This window comes from Hipposideros armiger, unplaced genomic scaffold, assembly GCF_001890085.2.
Source record: "Hipposideros armiger isolate ML-2016 unplaced genomic scaffold, ASM189008v1 scaffold_834, whole genome shotgun sequence".
NCBI lineage: Eukaryota > Metazoa > Chordata > Mammalia > Chiroptera > Hipposideridae > Hipposideros > Hipposideros armiger.
This window is the reverse complement of record NW_017732184.1, coordinates 448,037-464,695: the sequence shown is the minus strand read 5'-3', so window position 1 is coordinate 464,695 and position 16,659 is coordinate 448,037. Positions and strand designations below refer to the sequence as shown.

Here is a 16,659-nt window from a genome sequence, read left to right as displayed (position 1 = left end):
AAAGCATCCTGATTCCATAGAGAGCAGTATCCTGTCTCAACTTCTCTCTGGGTAAGCACAGCATGGCCTTCTCATTCCTCATCCTACAATTATTTATTGAGCATGTACTATGTTCTAAGCACTTATTTTAAGGCACTGGGATACAGCAGTGAACAAAGCAAAGATCCCTGCTGTTACGGAATTGACAATTCTTGCTCTGTAACTCAGGAGGCAGGAAGGGAGACAGTGTCCAGCTACTCTCCTCCTGAAACCACTTCTCCCCACAGCCCTGGGGCTAGTGACCAGGATGGCTACTCCAGGAAGGCCACTCTTAATAATCAAGAGCTTTTTTTTTTTTCCCTTGGAAGTACAGAGTTCCAGGATGACATGGAAATCTTAATGGCTTTTCTCCAGCCCAAGGAGGGCTCCAGACAGATGTGTTGGAGGCTCAATTCCAGCAGTCACTTCTGAGGACTAGATCCAGGCAAGGCTAAGGACGCTGGAGTTCCTGAAGGGGCAAAGGGCCACCAGCTGGGGTTGCATTCTGTCTCTGCCTATTGCTAAGGTGGACCTTAGCAAGTCACTGTCTCTCTCTGGGCCTCAGTTTCCTGGATGATAGAGTGGGACACCTGCTCTTTTATCTCTAAGTTTGCTATGGGGACAATGTATGTGAATGTGCTCTGTAAACCGCGGCACCCTGGACAATGAGCGGGTTTACTGGGTACAAAGGAGACCTGGAGGCCAGGCCATGCCCCTTAAACCCTGAGAGGCCCATTGTAGAGTACTTGACAGTGGTGGGGAATGGGGGAGCTGGAGCAGTGCTGCAGCCGGTCTTCCTCTATTCTAGGCAGGGAAGTCTGGCTTTTGAGAAAACAGGAGAAAGGCTGCTTCTAATGAGATGCCTCATCCGCAGCTCAGAGGGTTTCGCTTTCCCCTTCATCTTGAATACTTAATCCTAATAGTCCTTGAGTATATTTGATGTTAAATATATCATTTTGCTCAGCCTGACCGTCCCTTAGGACTGTGAGCTTGATCTCTCCCCTGCCACTGCAGCCCGAGCTATACCTTGAGGGTGTGAGGGAAGCTTTGGCACTGCTGCCACTGGCCCATTTAGTGTGAGCCCCTCACCCCAGCCTGAGCTGGGGGGCCAGTGTAACAAGCAATGGGCCTGACAAGCTGGCAAAGAGCAACGTCTTGCTGTAGACACCTCTGTGCAACCAGGAGACATTCACTCCACAAGGGCTGCAGCTTTACTCCTGACCTCCAGGGCTGCTTCTCACTTTCAGGGTCTGTCCCTGACCCACAAACCAGGACTTGACTCGCTGGGGCCACTTTCCCACTTTCTCTTGTCCATGTGCTGTGCTTGGGGCTCTGTCCCAACACCAGCTTCCCCAGCCTCCAATGTACCCAATTAACAGCCACACAGCCAGCGTCCCTCTGGGGAGTCAGGAACCCTGTGCCCCAACCCAGGGACTGGAGCAGGCCTGGGGCGCTGATCAATGGGCTACAGCAGCAGGTTGGGTATGTCAGCAGGGATTGGTGCTGAATGTGAAGGGCTGCTTGTGCCCACAGGGAGCTCTCTCTGCACTCCCAGTTGTGAGTGAGCATTGAGCTCCCACACTGATCTAGAGAAGAGCCTCTACAGAGGCCTTCTGATTTACAGAGCTAGCTAGCTAGCTAGCAAGTCTTAGAGGGCTTGGGTGATGGTAGCTCTCAGCCAGGAAAGGTCCTCCTGGGTTGGCAGAGCCAGACATGAACCTCACTCATCCAGTGGCCTCCCTCCTCTCAGTTCATGGGTAATTGCTGAGCAGGCCAGTAACTCCCATGCCCATGTTCACCCCCACCCAAACTGCCTCCAGGTCCAGGGCCACGCCCACAACACCAGGATGGAATGCTCAGATCCCTGGGGCTGGGGGAGGTCTAGCTTGCACCTGACACATTCCACAGGTGATGAGCACGTACTCTCACTTCACACTGCCAAGAGTGTGCCAAAATGCCCTTGAAATGCCTCTGGGGACAGCAGAGGAAGGCCACTTAATCAGCCCTCAAGGTTATGGTGAGGAGAAAGAGGGTGCTACTGGCTGCCTTACAAAGTTTTGGGCAGGTCCTAGCAGTTTGTCACTGCACCTGGAAGGAAAGTCCTGAGGAAGGGTTCCTGAATTGGGTTTTGGAAAGGGGTGGAGAAGACTTGGTGCCCGAGGGCCTGGGCAGACCAGATATTCCAGAACTCTTCAGTGGAGGCTGTCAGAAGTGCCTCCACCTGAGGGCCCTGCTCCCAACACGGTGCAGCTGTCTCCAAGATGGGGTTACAAGCTGGTCTCACAGGTCATGTTAGGAGAGGTATTCAAAGTGACAAGGGCCCCTTCCCTGTGGCCTCCACAGTTGACAGGACAGAGTGAACCTACAGACTTTGCACTACCATCAGAATGCCTGTGGGCCAAATTCAGATGCCCTGCCCTGCCCTGCCCCCTACTCACACAAAAGCAGCCCATGCACAGGAATTTGCAACCAGCTACAGTGGAGAAATGCAGTCAGCACACTTTTCCTCCTTTGGTTTCTGGAAGCCCTAGACAGGCCTCCTAGGAGTTGCAGTTATAGTTCATTAGGTCTTGTGGAGGCCTAGGCCAAATCCACACCCCAGAAAACCAGTCTCTCCCACCCTCTTTGTTGAAGGTCAACCCACCCCTTGGCCTGAGAGGGTTGTGGATGTAAACTGACCAACCGTCCCAGTTTGCCCAGGACTGAACAGTTTCCCAGGATGCAGGACTTTCAGTGCTAAAACCTGGACTGTCCTGAGCAAACCAGGACAGTAGATCACTACAGAGGGAGGTGGTAGGGTAGGACAAGGGACTAGCGGAGCCAGAGGGCAAGAACAGGCAGCTAGACCTTGCCCTGCAGACCAGCAGCTGCCTCCCAACCCCAAATTTAACAGCCTCCTGCCTCAGGGCTTCCTCTCCCAGGCAGTAAGGAAGCTGCACTAGCCCCTAAGGATGGTCCATGGACCAGCAGGGCTGCGAGGTCGTTTGAGACTGGCATTTAGAACAGGTAGGGTGTGAGAGCTGGACCCCGGGCTGGATCCAGATTTTGTGAGAGCCAAACTTACTTATTCAATTTGGGGTGGGGGCTCTTTAAGAAAAGTCATACAGGATTACCACTGAAGGACTGAAGCTTAAACTTCATTAGCTTCAAGGTAAATCCGCCCCTGATTTGGCTATATGGCCCACCTATCTACCCTAGCTAGCCGGGCACCTCCAGACACGCTAGGCTGGGGGAACTGATGGTGAGCGCCCTCCCCAGCCCTGCCAGAGTGAAGCAATGTCACCCATCCCGCAGCTATGAAGTTCCAGACCTGAGGGGCCCCAGGACTGTGCTGATTTGACTGCACCCTCACTCCCAGGTTCTCTGGGCATCCCCCTGGGGGAGCCGTTTCACAGTCGGGTGCAGAAGGGGAGACGTGCAAACACCCAGGGAGACTGGAGCCCTGGGCTGCGAGGGGGGTGTGGGGAGGGGGCGAGGGAGCAGTGGGTACTGCGGTGAAGCCCGCGGCGCGGGTCGGAAAGGCACTCCCTATGCCTGCAAGGCAGCAAGAGCCAGCGAGAAAGTTCCTGGCCGGAGCGTCCGAGGCTAGCGGGCTCTAGGTGGCCGGTGGGGCTTCCCTATCCCTCTGAGGAACCTCGGGGGCTGAACCTGGCACCCCCGCCGCACAACCTCGCGCGCACATCCAGCCGCCGCTTCCGGGAAGCAGCTCAGCGGCTCAGCTGCTCAGCCGCCCGAGGCGCCGGGGCCCGCGCGGGGGGCGCTGCCGCTGCGAGCGGGGTGGCCTCGGCAGGGCCCGCGCCCCACGCCCCGCACATTCCCGGGAACCTACCGTCCTCCTGGTCCAACACCATGGTCCCCCGGCGGCTCCAGCCCGGCCCCCGCCGAGGACAAGGAGGACGCGCGGGTCGGACTCCACCGCCACCCGCTTGCGCTGCTTCTGCCGGCCCCGCGCGGGCTTCGCGCCCCGCGAGCGGCGGATGGGGGCGGGCGGACAGGCGCCGGGAGCTCAGCCCCGCGGGCAGGGAGCGCAGGAGGGCGGGGGCGCGTCTGCGGGGCGGGTAACGCCGGAGCGGCGCGAGCGGCCGCTGCCGGGAACGGGCCGGAGACGGAGCCGCACGCCCGTCCTCTCTCCGCGCCCGCCGCGCTCTCCGCAGCCGAGTGCAGCCTGCGTTTCCCAAGGCCCCTCAGATTCCCCTGTTAATTAAATCAATTCATTATGCTCAGATCTGATTAGCGGCCCTTCCCCCCTTTGAATCAATTATTCAATACACAAACATAATTGCTTGGGCCAGAGGTGCCCGCCATTAGCTTATTTAACTCCAAGGACACTAATTACCCGCAGGGCACGGGAACTTTTCTCATTAATTCTGACAAAACACAAAAGCACAGCCAGAGTGTGTGCGTGTGTGTGTGTGTGTGTGTGTGTGTGTGTGTGTGTGTGTGTGTGTGTGTTTGTCCGCATGCCAGAGTGAGGGCTGTGTATGTGAGCTGAAGATGAGACTGGGGTGGTGGAATGTGTGCGATTGCGAGTGGGAGTTTGGGGGTGTAGCTCTGAATCTGTGACCCTATCGTTGTGAGTGTGGTACTCCGTGCGTGTGATTGTGAGGGAGAGACTGTCTGCGTGTATCGGGTTGGGTGTGGCTCTGGGTCTGGGAACTGTGGGCCAGAGTTTGAGACCCAGCACAGGAATGTATGCGATTGTGTGAGGGCTTCTGGGTGTGACTTTGTGAATGTGACTTCCGGGCTACAGTGGCAGGCGCCCCCACCCTCTTTCTTTTTTCATAATTGCCCTGCCCTTGCCCGCTGAAGGCTCAAACGACGGGGGAAAGTGTAGACTACAGAAGAGAAACCAGGAAGGACCAAGAGGCAGTAAGTGGGTGGGTGATGCTGGAACCAGGCAGGGTCCTCCTTCCCCCATCACTTGTGTGTGCACTGGCTGGGCTATGCTCCTTCTCGCCCCAGTTATAAACCCCAGGTTCCCAGTACCCCCTTCCTTGGCCCTCTCACTGCCCATCCCAATATTTTTTCCTCTCCACTTTTATCCCAAATCCTTGCGCGCGCGCACACACACACACACACACACACACACACACACATTTCCACAAGTGCCTGACACTGAGGCACACCCCAGCCCACTTCCATCCACCCTATGCCTAGTTCTTCGCCTCCTTGTCTGCAAGGCTGAACAGAGAGTGTGCCTATGGTTGACCAACTTCTCCACGTTTTACCTCCCAGGAAATCTCTATTGAGAGAGAGGAGTGAGAGAGCCCACAGAAGCAGGGACACAGAGGGTAATTGATTCCCCCAAATTAGGTTTCTGCTTTCTAAAGACCGGCATTGTTCCTGTTCTCAATGTGCACAGAGGTATTGAAGATTTCCTTTTTGTTTCCTCGGGCAATGAATGAGCTTAATCCATTTGGCTTTATAAATCAGGAAACTAATATTCGCTCCTTCCATAGCAGCTTTTTAAAAAATTTAATTGCTGGGGGAGGCACAGTTTGTCACCCTTATGCTGTCCCCAAGCCCCCACTTATAAAAACACATTCTGATTGAGGGGTGGAGAGAAGGCTGGTGGGGGAGGGCTGGTCCTGATTCCTCCTGCCCTCCTCCATCCTTGTACATGGACCCACACAGTAAGTATCGGGGAAAGTTTGTGAAATTATTGAAATATATTCAATCCAGTGAAGAAAAGGGGTGTGGGGGGGTGTTCAGAGGTGCTCTTCAGAATGACCTCCCAAACCTGCGGCTCAGTCTCCCACTAGCACTGAACATAGCCACACCGTGCCCCGGTTTGGCAAATCCTCCTCCTCACCATCCTGCACAAGCATCTACAGTTATCTTCCTGGTGCCAAGATCTGACCCTGCTACTCCCCTGCTCAAAATCTTCCAAGGCTCCCCATTATCCACAAGACAAAGCCCCAACAATTATCCTATCATTTCAGGCCTTTCGTGAGATCTGGAGACGGCTTTGTGAGCACCATTACCCTTCATTGCGATTCAACTGATACATATTGATCAACAGAAATCTTACACTTCTGCCTCCTCTGCACTGCATTACTGCAATTAAACACACCCTGTATGTTCCTGCTCCAATAACTTTTCTCATGGCACCCCTCCGTTTAGAAAGCCCTTACCCACCTTTCAAAGTCCTCTGAGGAAACAGCCCCCCTATGTTTCTCTAGGTGGGCATCTCTGTGTGAAGGCTTGGGTGCTGAGTGGTGTGTGGATTATTTCATTGAATTCTGGGGGATAAGATCAGCCCCTGAGAGCATGGTTTTTGTTCTTCTATGGAGTTGAGGGACAGTATGGTATCAAGAGACTCTACAGTAATACCTTGGTTTGCGACCATAATTCATTCCAAAAACAAACTACTCGTATTGCAAGACATTGCTCGTTTACCACATTAAAATGTATTAGAAATGTTTGCTCATCTTTCAGAACACTTGCAAACCAAGTTACTTGCAATCCAAGGTTTTACTGTACTGGGTCATGGAGAAAATGGAAACTGCAGAGGCAGGGGAGGGATTTAGATATATGAATGGAGGCTCAGAAGGAGAGACCTTGGGCACTATCCTTTTCCCCAGGATCTCAGATGGCAGGGGATGAGAACCCAGGCATGTGCTTCCTCTGGAGGCCCACTAGTTGGATCTCCATGTGGTTTAGTTCTCTGTGTAGCTGGCATAGCTTCTGCCTCAATTGGTGCCCTGCACTAGGACATCTGGCCAAGGGGGAAAAAGAGGGCTGAAATTCTGTCCTCTCTTTGCTCTCCAAGCCATGTGCCTGGCATGGGCTGTACCCTCCCAGAGAGGGCAGCTTTTGCTAATTTGCACAAAGGCACCACATGGACTAGTATGGCCCTGCAGTTGGGTATCTCTGCTTGGCCGGAGTTCACACTCAGTTCAGCCTGAGTGGAGAGTACCTGGCCTCACCTGCACTAGTCCTCACTCGCACCAAGGGCCTGTGTGAGCTCTTAGAAGACCAGCCTCCTGGTTATCATAGAGAAAGAGAAAATTCAGGGAGCTTAACCATCATGGAGTGGTCAGAAATACTGAAACAGATGCCCAGCTCCATCTCTGAATTTATATGGGGCCCCAAGCCTTGGTAAAAGACACTGAACTTCATCTACAGCTGAGATTCAGACATGGATAGATCTGCTGTAAGGACTGAGGTCCCCAACAGGGGCCACACTGGAGGAGAGACAGATTCCTGAGACAAGATCCTCATGGTGGGGGCAGGGGGACTAGACTGATCAGCAAAGCCTGGAGTTTGGAGAGGCAGAGCTGGGCCTGACCTACTGCTAACCAGCACTCTAAGAAGAGAGCAGTGGTGCAAGTGAGGAACTAAGTCACTAAGGACCCTACAGCTTTGCTATGGGACCCCCCTCTGAAAGAGCTGGTCACTAAAAGCAAAAGGTATGTCCCTGCTAGGTTGAAAAGGACAAGAGCAGCTAAGGTCAGCAGTTTGGTGGCATTGGCAATAGCACATGCATGGAATGGATGAAAAGATGCAAGAGCATCGGACAGCTGCTCTAATTATATGAGCTATCATATAATTAGCATATCAACCTCACCTCCCAACTCTGGGATGTTAAGAGAGAAAATGACTTTATTCAAAAATCTAGTTGTGTCCAGAAGGTACTTGGGTTGTATGTGTAAACCTTCTTAGAATGTCTCACAACTGTTTGGAGAGGAGGATCCTGAAGAGGAGAACCAGAGCCTCAGAATTTGGGGCTAATTATTGTAAATGTGTGAAATCTGGTGTAGTTACATGACGGGCATGAGGAGAAAGGCTGTGTGACCAAGAACAGGCCAGAACAATAACAGAGGAGCAGCCCCAACTGTCAGCTTTGACTGGTGGCAGTGGAGCTCAGCAGGAGATGCAAATGGCACTACTATATCAATGCCAGGGAGACCAAAGGCTTTACTCCCACTGCCCCTCCTAGCCTGGAGGGCCTCCTGAACCCACACTTGCCCGCCCATGAAAGAATCAACTTCTTTCATTCCTCTTCTCTTCTCTCCAGCCACCTGGTCCACCTGTTCCATTGCAGTCTCAGCAAATGACATCACCTCCTTCCTTACTGAGATGAGAGAAGGCACTAGACAGGAAGGCCCGCCTCCTCCGACCTCTAAGTCTAGGCTGCTACCTTCACTTTCAGCATCTGCAGTAGGCTCCTTGTCACAAACACCTTCCCTCCTGAAGCACTGGAGAATATGGCCTTCCTCCTACCTAGGTTGTAGCCCTCAGCATGTGCTCTGGCCCACCTGCCACTACTACCAGCAACATGTCGCATTGGCTCTACCCCTTCCCTTCAGTCTCCCCGTCCTGCTGAACCTTTCACCATAGCAAGCAAACAAACTTGGGTCAAGCAAACAAATGAATTCTCTAGACCGCACATCTGCCTTGAGATACTTCGCCATCTATTCCCCCTTGTTGTCGTACTTCCTCACCTCCACGCTCTCCTCACCTGCTCTGACATTAGCCTCCACAGGCTTGCCAAGGTCACCAGTGACTTTTATGTCACTAAAGGACTATTTTCAGCTGTACCTGACCTGACCTCTCTGCTTTTAATGTGTTTAATTCCTTTCTTCTTGAACATGTTTCTTCCCTAGACTAACATATTCTCTGGGCTTTCCTCCTACCCCTATGGATGTTCCTTTCAGTCTTTATTGCCAGCTTCACCTCTTGCATCCAACCTTTAGCTGTTGGCGTTCCCTAGGACTGGGTCCTAGGCCTTCCTGGAGCACCTTCCCCTGGGATGCCATCCACGGTGTCAGTGTGTGTGACCTTTACTCAGGATCACTCCTTTGAGTTCTACTCCGGCATTTCCAAATGTCCCCGTGACATGTCCACTTAGATGTCTCAAAGGTATCTTAATTTTAAAATCCAAATTGAACCCTTGATTTTGTTTCCAAATCTTCTTCATCTTTTTTCAGTAAATCAGCCATTTAGTTTTTAATACCAGAAATCTGGGAGTAAAGCAGGATTTCAACCAAGTCAGCAAGAGTAGGGAGAGAGAGAGAGAGAGAGAGAGAGAGAGAGAGAGAGAGAGAGAGAGAGAGAGAGAGAAGAAAGAAACAAAGAAAAAGGGGTGGGGGGAGAAGAAACAGCAAATCCATAAAATTAGTTGGAATAAGCTAAGTATATCATGTATTACACTAAACAAAAAGAGACTGAATTTCCCTATCAAAAAACAGATTGTCTGAGTAAGTTAAAAAAATAAAATACAGCCAAATGCTGTTTACAAGAAATAGTCCCAAAACAAGGTGACAAAGACTGAAAATAAAGCAATGGGCAAAGATATACCAAGCAAATGCAAGCAGAGGAGGAGTAGGAATAGCAATGTTAATGTCAAACAAAGCTAACTTCCAAGCCAAATGAATAAACTGCTTGGAAATTAAGAAATACTCTCTTAAATTACTACTGGGTCAAAAAATAAGATCAAAATTGAAATTGCAAATCATTTAGTAACGAGAAAGAGAACACAGTGTACCATACAGAACTTAATGGGACACAGCTGTACTCAGAGGAAAAAATATAGCCTTAAATGTTTGGGTGTTTTTTTTTCCTATCTATTTATTACAGGTAGAACAGAGGTCTTCATAAATAGTTGCATCTTAAATGCTTTTAATACTTTTAAAAAGACTGAAAGCAAATTAACTAGGTATTTAATCTAAGAAATTAGAAAGAGCACAAAGCCAAAAGAAAGTAGAAGGAAATTAATAAAGTTAAAATCATAAGTTAAGTAAATAGAAAATAAACAAATAATAGAGAAAATAATTAAAAGAAAAAGTCAAAACCCAAACCTGCTTCTTTGAAAAGATCAACAAAATAGATAAACCCTCCGAGGCAAATCTGGTTAAAACACACACACACACACACAAATATAAATATTAGGTATGCAAAAAGAAACATGTCACAGGTACAGAAAAGATTAAATACCTATAACAATAATGTGTGTAAGCCATGAAAATAAATATGAAAACCTAGACGAAACAGATGATTTCCAAGAAAAGTAGAAAATTATCAAAATTGAGCACAGAAGTTGAAATCCTGAACAGGCCAATAAACAGAAGAGATTTAAAAAGAAATGAGAACTCTGCCATTAAAACATTACAAGATACCATATGATCCAGCAATTACACTTCTGGGCATATGAGTGTGCCCAAAAGAATTGAAAGCAAAGCCTTGAAGAGATAATTTGTATACTCCTGTTCATAGCAGCATTATTCACAATAACTATTAATAAAAGGTGGAAGCATGGGCCGGCCGAGTGGCACGATGGTTAAGAACTGGCTTGGGATGCCAGAGGGCCCCGGTTCAGATCCCACATATGAAGGCCAGTGACACTGCCCTCTACAGCTAAGATGCTGAACAACAGCTCAATCTGGAGCTGGACTGCCGTGAGTCTCCGGTGAGTCTCCGGCAACGGCGTAGGCTGCAGCCCCTGTGGCAGTGGGTTGCCATGGGCTACCGTATGTAGCCAGCAGCCAGCATGAGCGGCCAGCAGCCGCAGTGAGCGGCCATCCAGAAGCTGGCGACTGATCTGCCTCACCCGGGAAGAGCGCAATGATGGTGCCAACTTGGGCCAGTGAAGCAACGTCCTCCACAACTAGACTGAAGAACAAAACAACAGCAACTTGTCTGTTCCCCTTTCCCCAATTCCCCAGCACTGTTCCCATTCCCCCAATTCCCCAATAAAAAAAAAATCTTAAAAAAAAAAAAGTTGGAAGCAACTTAAGTGACGTCCATAGATGAATGGGAAACAAAATGTATATCCATACAACGGAATATTATCTAGCCTGAAAAAGGAAGGAAATTTTCACACATACTGCATTGTGGATGAACTTTGAGAACATTATGCTAAGTGAAATAAGCCAGTCATAAAAAGACACATACAATATGATTCCACTTATAGGAGGTAATGGAAATGGAAATGAAGAAACAGATAATTTACAATAGTAACAAAACTATAAAATACTCAGGAATGATTTTAAACCAAAACCATCACAAAGGTGAAGGTCTTCTTTGAAGAAAGTCATGAGATCATATTGAAGGACATATAAAAAGATCTGAACATACAGAAAGACAATCATGTTTGAAAGAAAAGACTTATTCTCACAAAGAGTAAATCCTTTAAAATGAGTATAGAGATTTAATGCAATTTCTATTAGGATTCCAAATAAAAATGTTTTTTTAACTGTAAGAAAATACATTAATCTGAAGTACATTTGAAAAATAAATATCTGAGCCTAGTTAAGAAAACATGAAGAGAAAGACTAGTTCAAACTGGCATTATTAGATAACAAAACATGCTACAAAGCCACTATGATCTGAACAGTATGGGGTAAGTCAGTGAAAGATAAATAGATCAGAGAACCAAAGAGCCAATAAATAGATCTAAATATAAAAAGGAAGTTGATATATGTCAAAAGTTGCATTTCAATTCTTCAGAGGAAAATACTTAACAAATGGTACTACCATCTGAATAGACATTTGTCCAAGAAGGGTGTTTAAATAAGCCAATAAGCACCTGAAAAGATGGTCTCTGGAAATGCACCACAAACCACAATAAGATACCACTGCACACCCACTAGGAAGCTAAAATCAATAAGTCAGATAAAAACAAATGTTGGTGAAGATGTGGAGAAATCAGAACTCATACACTGCTGGTAGAAATGTGAAAGGGTGCAGCCACTTGGGAAAATAGTGGGAGTTTTTTTCAAAAGTCAGCACAGAATCACCACATGACCCGACAATTCCATTCCTAGGTATATAGCCAAGAGAATTGAAAACATGTCCACACAAAAACATGTACATGTTTATAGCAGCATTATTCATAATATGTCCATCAATTGATGAATTGATACTATTCGACCATAAAAAGAGTGAAGTACTGATACCCACCACAAAATGGATGAGCCTTGAAAACGTTATACTGAGTGAGAGAAGGCAGACACAAAAGTCCACATGTTCTATGGTTCCATTTATATGAAATGTCAAGAAAAGGCTAGTCTATAGAGACAAAAGGCAGAGGAGTGTGTCCAGGAGCTGGGGGTCACAGGGGGATGACAGCTAAAGGGTATGGGGTTTCTTTTTGAGGTGATGAAAATGTTCTAAAATTGACTGTGGTAATTCACCTATCTGTGAATATACTAGAATGCATTGAATTACACAATTCAGCTAGGTGAATTGTATGGTATGTGAATTATATATCCATAAAGCTACTTTTTAAAATGGTGCCCCCGTAGATGGTTATCCATCTGGAAGAAACAAATGGGATCCCTAGCCTTCCAAATATAAAGATCATGTTCCAAATGGGTTTGAGATTTTAAAATAAAAGTGAAACAATGAAAATATTAGAAGAAACTTAAAGAGAAAAATGGAATAGATTTGGATAATAATCTGAATAAGTTTGGTGGGAAATACCTGCAAGAGTAACAAGGGAAAAGATAGATATACTAGATTTAATTTTTAAAACTTTGATGGCAAAAGTTACCATAAACAAAAAAAAATACAAATAATTTACCAGAAAAAAATATTTGCAAAATATACAACAATAAAAGGGAAAATATGCAATACACACAAAAAGTTTCTATAAATTGCAAAGAAAAAGACAAATTCCCAAGAGAAAAATGGAAATGGGGCATGAACAGACCATTCCAAGAGGAGGAAATCCACATGGACAACAAAATGCAAATTAAAGAAAAATAAGTTTTCATTACTTTACTTCATCAGATTGGCAGAAAAAAAAATTTAAGAGTAAAATGTTCAGATCTGCTAAAAATTTGAGAAAATGGGTACTCTCATTTGTTGCTGAGTAAGTAATCTGGCCCTATTAAAATTTAAAATGCACATGCCTTTGACCCAGAAATCCTCCCCTTGGGAACATCTTCTATGGGGGAAAATCACCTGTATATAAGGGGAACCCTATAGTTTCAGCTTCATTTGTGGTGGCAAAAAACTGGCAACTATTTGAATATCAATGTCACTCAATGATCAAATAAATTGCCATACAACGAAGCTGTGAATATCATGCAGCAGTTAAAATGTGAGTTAAGAGCTACAGCTACCAACTTGCAAAGGATGTCTGCGATGTACTGTTAAGTGAGAAAAGTAGGTTGCAGAGTAGGAAGTAATATTATCCCATTTAAAAGAAAACCACTCTGTTTAGATGCACATGAAGAAAAGATGTGCAAGGCTGGCCCTGTTTGGGTTGTCGGCGTGGTGACCTTAACAGGTGAGACTGGAAGGTGGGAGTTAAGGGGAAAAGATTACTTTTCTTCATTAGACACTTTTAGAATCTTTTCATTACTTACAATGAATAAGTAACTTGTCATTTAAACAATTTTAGAAATAGCCCAGTCATTTTTGATACTCCCTCCAATCACGTACTCATTGCTACTGCACGAGTCCAAGTGTCCATTATCTCTTGCACACTTTTGCAAGAGCTTCCTACTGGCCTCCCTGCATCTACCCTGAGCCATACTAATCCAGCCTCCATGCTCCATATGCAGCAAGGAGACATTTTAAAAATGCAAATCAGATTTTGTCAACCAACCCTCCAACCTGAAATGGCTGCCCATTGCTCTCCACTGAAAGCCCCCATCCTCTGTCTGTCCTTCGGCTGACGCATCTCCCATCACTGACACCCACCGCTTGCTCCCAAGCTGCCGCATGTTGCCAGTGTCATTGTCTGAACCACCACGTGCCTCAGGGCTTACAGATGTGATGATTCTTCTGCATGGAAAGGTCTTCCTCTCCTCTTACTTTGGACCACCTCTTGCCCACCCCATGGGTCTGGGATTTAATGTCACTTCCTTCATCAGGGTAGCCTCTCCCCTCAAGACTAGGTTAGAACTCCCTGTTATAGTTTGGCATGGCCCTCTGTACTTTTTCTCCATAGCCTTTATCATAATGATCTAGTTAATGACATAGTTATTTGTATAATTATTTGTGTTACAGGGATAAAAGAAAAAATATTAAGCTATATGCATTTGCATCTTCTATTCTTGCCTCCTGCTTTACGAGAGAAATGGGTCAGACAAGAAAGCCTCGGGTCTAACCCAACTCTGAGATTCTGAACTTGCTCTTTTCTTTCTCATGCCCACCACCCAGCTAGGAGAGTTCTCCTGACTCAAATATTTCCCTCCACTCTCCTATTTATCTAGTCAACCAGCTTGTTCTGAGAATAAGTTATGACAAAGCCCTCTGGGGTGCTGCTGAGTTCGCAGACTTCTCCAGCCAGCTCAAGTGAGGCACAACTGCAGTATGGGACTCTCCCAATCTCCAGATGGCTTTCTTCTGCACCTCCCACCCTTCAGAGACCCTCACCAAGGGGGCTCCCAGAGGCAACAAACACTGCAGCAACAAATCCCAGCCTGACCTGCAGCTTCAGAATCTCAATCCGAATTCCCAATCTGCATGATTAGGGGTCATCTGTGCCCTCTTCCACCCTCCTAATCACCTGTCCACTGAGGACTGGAGACCTGGACAGATCCTGGGCTGGGTCTTGGAGGCCTGGTGTGTTCCCACGTGCTCCTGAGGCCGGTGCTGGTTCGAGAGCTTGGTGGACTCCGACAGACTGGCCCGTGGGGCTGAGCACTGTGACTCACTACTCCCAGAGAACAGACTGTTTCCCGACAAGCTCCCCAGAGTGAACACACCCACATGCAGGTGGTCCCCTTGGAGCTACAACCGCATGTCCCAACAACACACGCATCTCAGAAGCAGTCCTGGATGCTGCAGGCAGGGGCCTCGGTATGTGGCGCTGGTGGGGGAGCAATCTTGGTCTGCTTCCTCCAGTCTCTAGTAGGGTTCTCCTGTCCCTCCCCTTCCTCAAGATGGACGAGGTCAAAGGGGTTCCTCCTCACCCAGCACCCAACCTGTCTAAGAGGCCTCACCAGCTCCACATAATACAAATTTGGAGAAAAAACTCTCCCCCTGGAAGCACATAGTCCTCCATGGCTGCTGATACCCAGGGCCTGCCTGGGCTTCTCCAAGCTGGGTGCTGAGCCCCTGTACTCAGGCCACTCCTTGTGGTGAGTCAGAGAAATCTTTGAGTCTGTCAGGGCTCAAGGTCATAGTGGCCACTACTCAGGGCCTGCACTAGATGTGCCCTGAGCCCAGCAGATGAGCCACCCACAGCCTGGGGGACCACAGCCTGGGAATAGGCTGCCAGTTCAAACCCCCAGAGCCCGCAGTGCTGCCCTGGGGCCTCTCAGACTTCGTGGTGACTGCTCAGGCCTGGACCCTGATTCTGGTTCTGACTCCACTTCTTGCAGCTCTCAGGTGACTTCCCCTTCCTGAGTGTGGCAGGCTGCTGTTGGAGACCCAGCCCCTGCTCTCCCTTCCTTCTGGGCACATGGCTGCCCACCTGGAGACTATCTTTCCCTGCTTCCCTTGCAAATAGGTATGGACAAGTTACTATTCTCCGCGGCAGGCAGGAGAGATAGAAGCTACTCTTGCCTTTCTTGCTTCCCAGAAAGTTGCTTGTCCAGGGCTTCCTGTCTTCCCACAAGCTAGAATGTGGACATGACCATGCAGATAAGAATAACACCTTCAGGGATGCAGGAAAACAAGGTGGAAGGAAGCTGTGTCCCTGACAATGGAGTATCTCTGCCAACACGGGCTTTTTATCTCCTGTTATGAGAGAGAAATGACATTCCATCTTATTCAAGCCATTGCAGTTTGGGGGTTCTTTGTTACGGTAGCTTAGCCTTTTCTAACAAATGCACTTATCCTGATTCTCCATCAATAAAATTGTCTGTATGGTTTCTCCAAGTTCTGAGTTTCCAATTCCAGGCTCTGCTTTGCCAGGCCCCTGGTTTCTGAGAAGATGCCCAGGATGAAAGCTCTGTGCCTTGACGTGGAGCCAAGGTTGAGCCTTTCTATGCCCCCTGCTTCCTCCTTACTTTGAGAAGTTCCCTGATGCTCACATAAGGATCTGGCCCTGAAAGAGATGGGGGAAAGGATATGCAGAAGCACCAAGCCCCCTACCCCCCCCCTTTTTTTTAAATCTGAGGGCACAGTTGGAGCAGGGGCCAAGGGCAGGGAAATTAGGGTAGGCTGCTGTGTCTGTCTAAGGCTGGCTAACATGTCAGGACCTCCCTGATGTAACCTCACTCAGGTATGAATCATGAGCCTACCCTTGGTCATTTTAGCCCAACTGCTTCAATTGTAGGCCTCTTGCAGAACCTACCCCTCACTCACCCTTTTTTCTAGTCATAGGCCTGACTCTCTGAACCTGAAAATGTGGTACAGGCCTGTGGACAAAGGTCAGGGGGCTGCTTTTCCAAAACTATATTCCATAGGACCCTAGATGGGTCCTTGGCTAAGGTGGCACCTGCCTACTTTATGCCTTGCCTGAGGACTCCAATAAGTTGGTTTAGCAGTTCTTAGAGCAATATGGTAACACACAAACCTGTGCCACAGGGCAGCCCCCTAGTTCAGTCTAGCCCAACCTGGCCTTGAGAATTTGCCTAGAGGTGATCCTAACAGGAGCACAGGAGCTAGAATCTGCTAACCTAGTACCAAATGGCTCAGAATAAGGCCAGACCAACTAAGGCCATCAGAACCATGCCAGGGAGTGGAGGTGGGGCTGAGACATGTGTCTATTAAGTCTGGACTGAAAGCCTCACATCC

At 48.0% G+C, this 16,659-nt stretch overlaps 1 protein-coding gene across 4 annotated transcripts in view; it reads right to left on the bottom strand.

The window, feature by feature from the left end:
• The window catches only part of LMO1 (LIM domain only 1), a 138,622-nt gene that overhangs the window by 36,539 nt on the left and 85,424 nt on the right, over nucleotides 1–16,659 (bottom strand). For 2 of the 4 annotated variants that reach the window (XM_019629287.1, XM_019629288.1), the window contains exon 1: nucleotides 3,848–4,181. The exons of 1 other annotated variant lie outside the window; for it this stretch is intronic. Coding sequence is in view for 1 of the 3 variants with exons in the window: in XM_019629288.1 (XP_019484833.1) it covers nucleotides 3,848–3,869 (22 nt within the window). In the remaining 2 variants the exon portion in view is untranslated. Of the gene's footprint in view, nucleotides 1–3,847; nucleotides 4,183–16,659 lie in introns of those variants that run through there. One more of the 4 variants, XM_019629289.1, reaches the window with a different exon arrangement.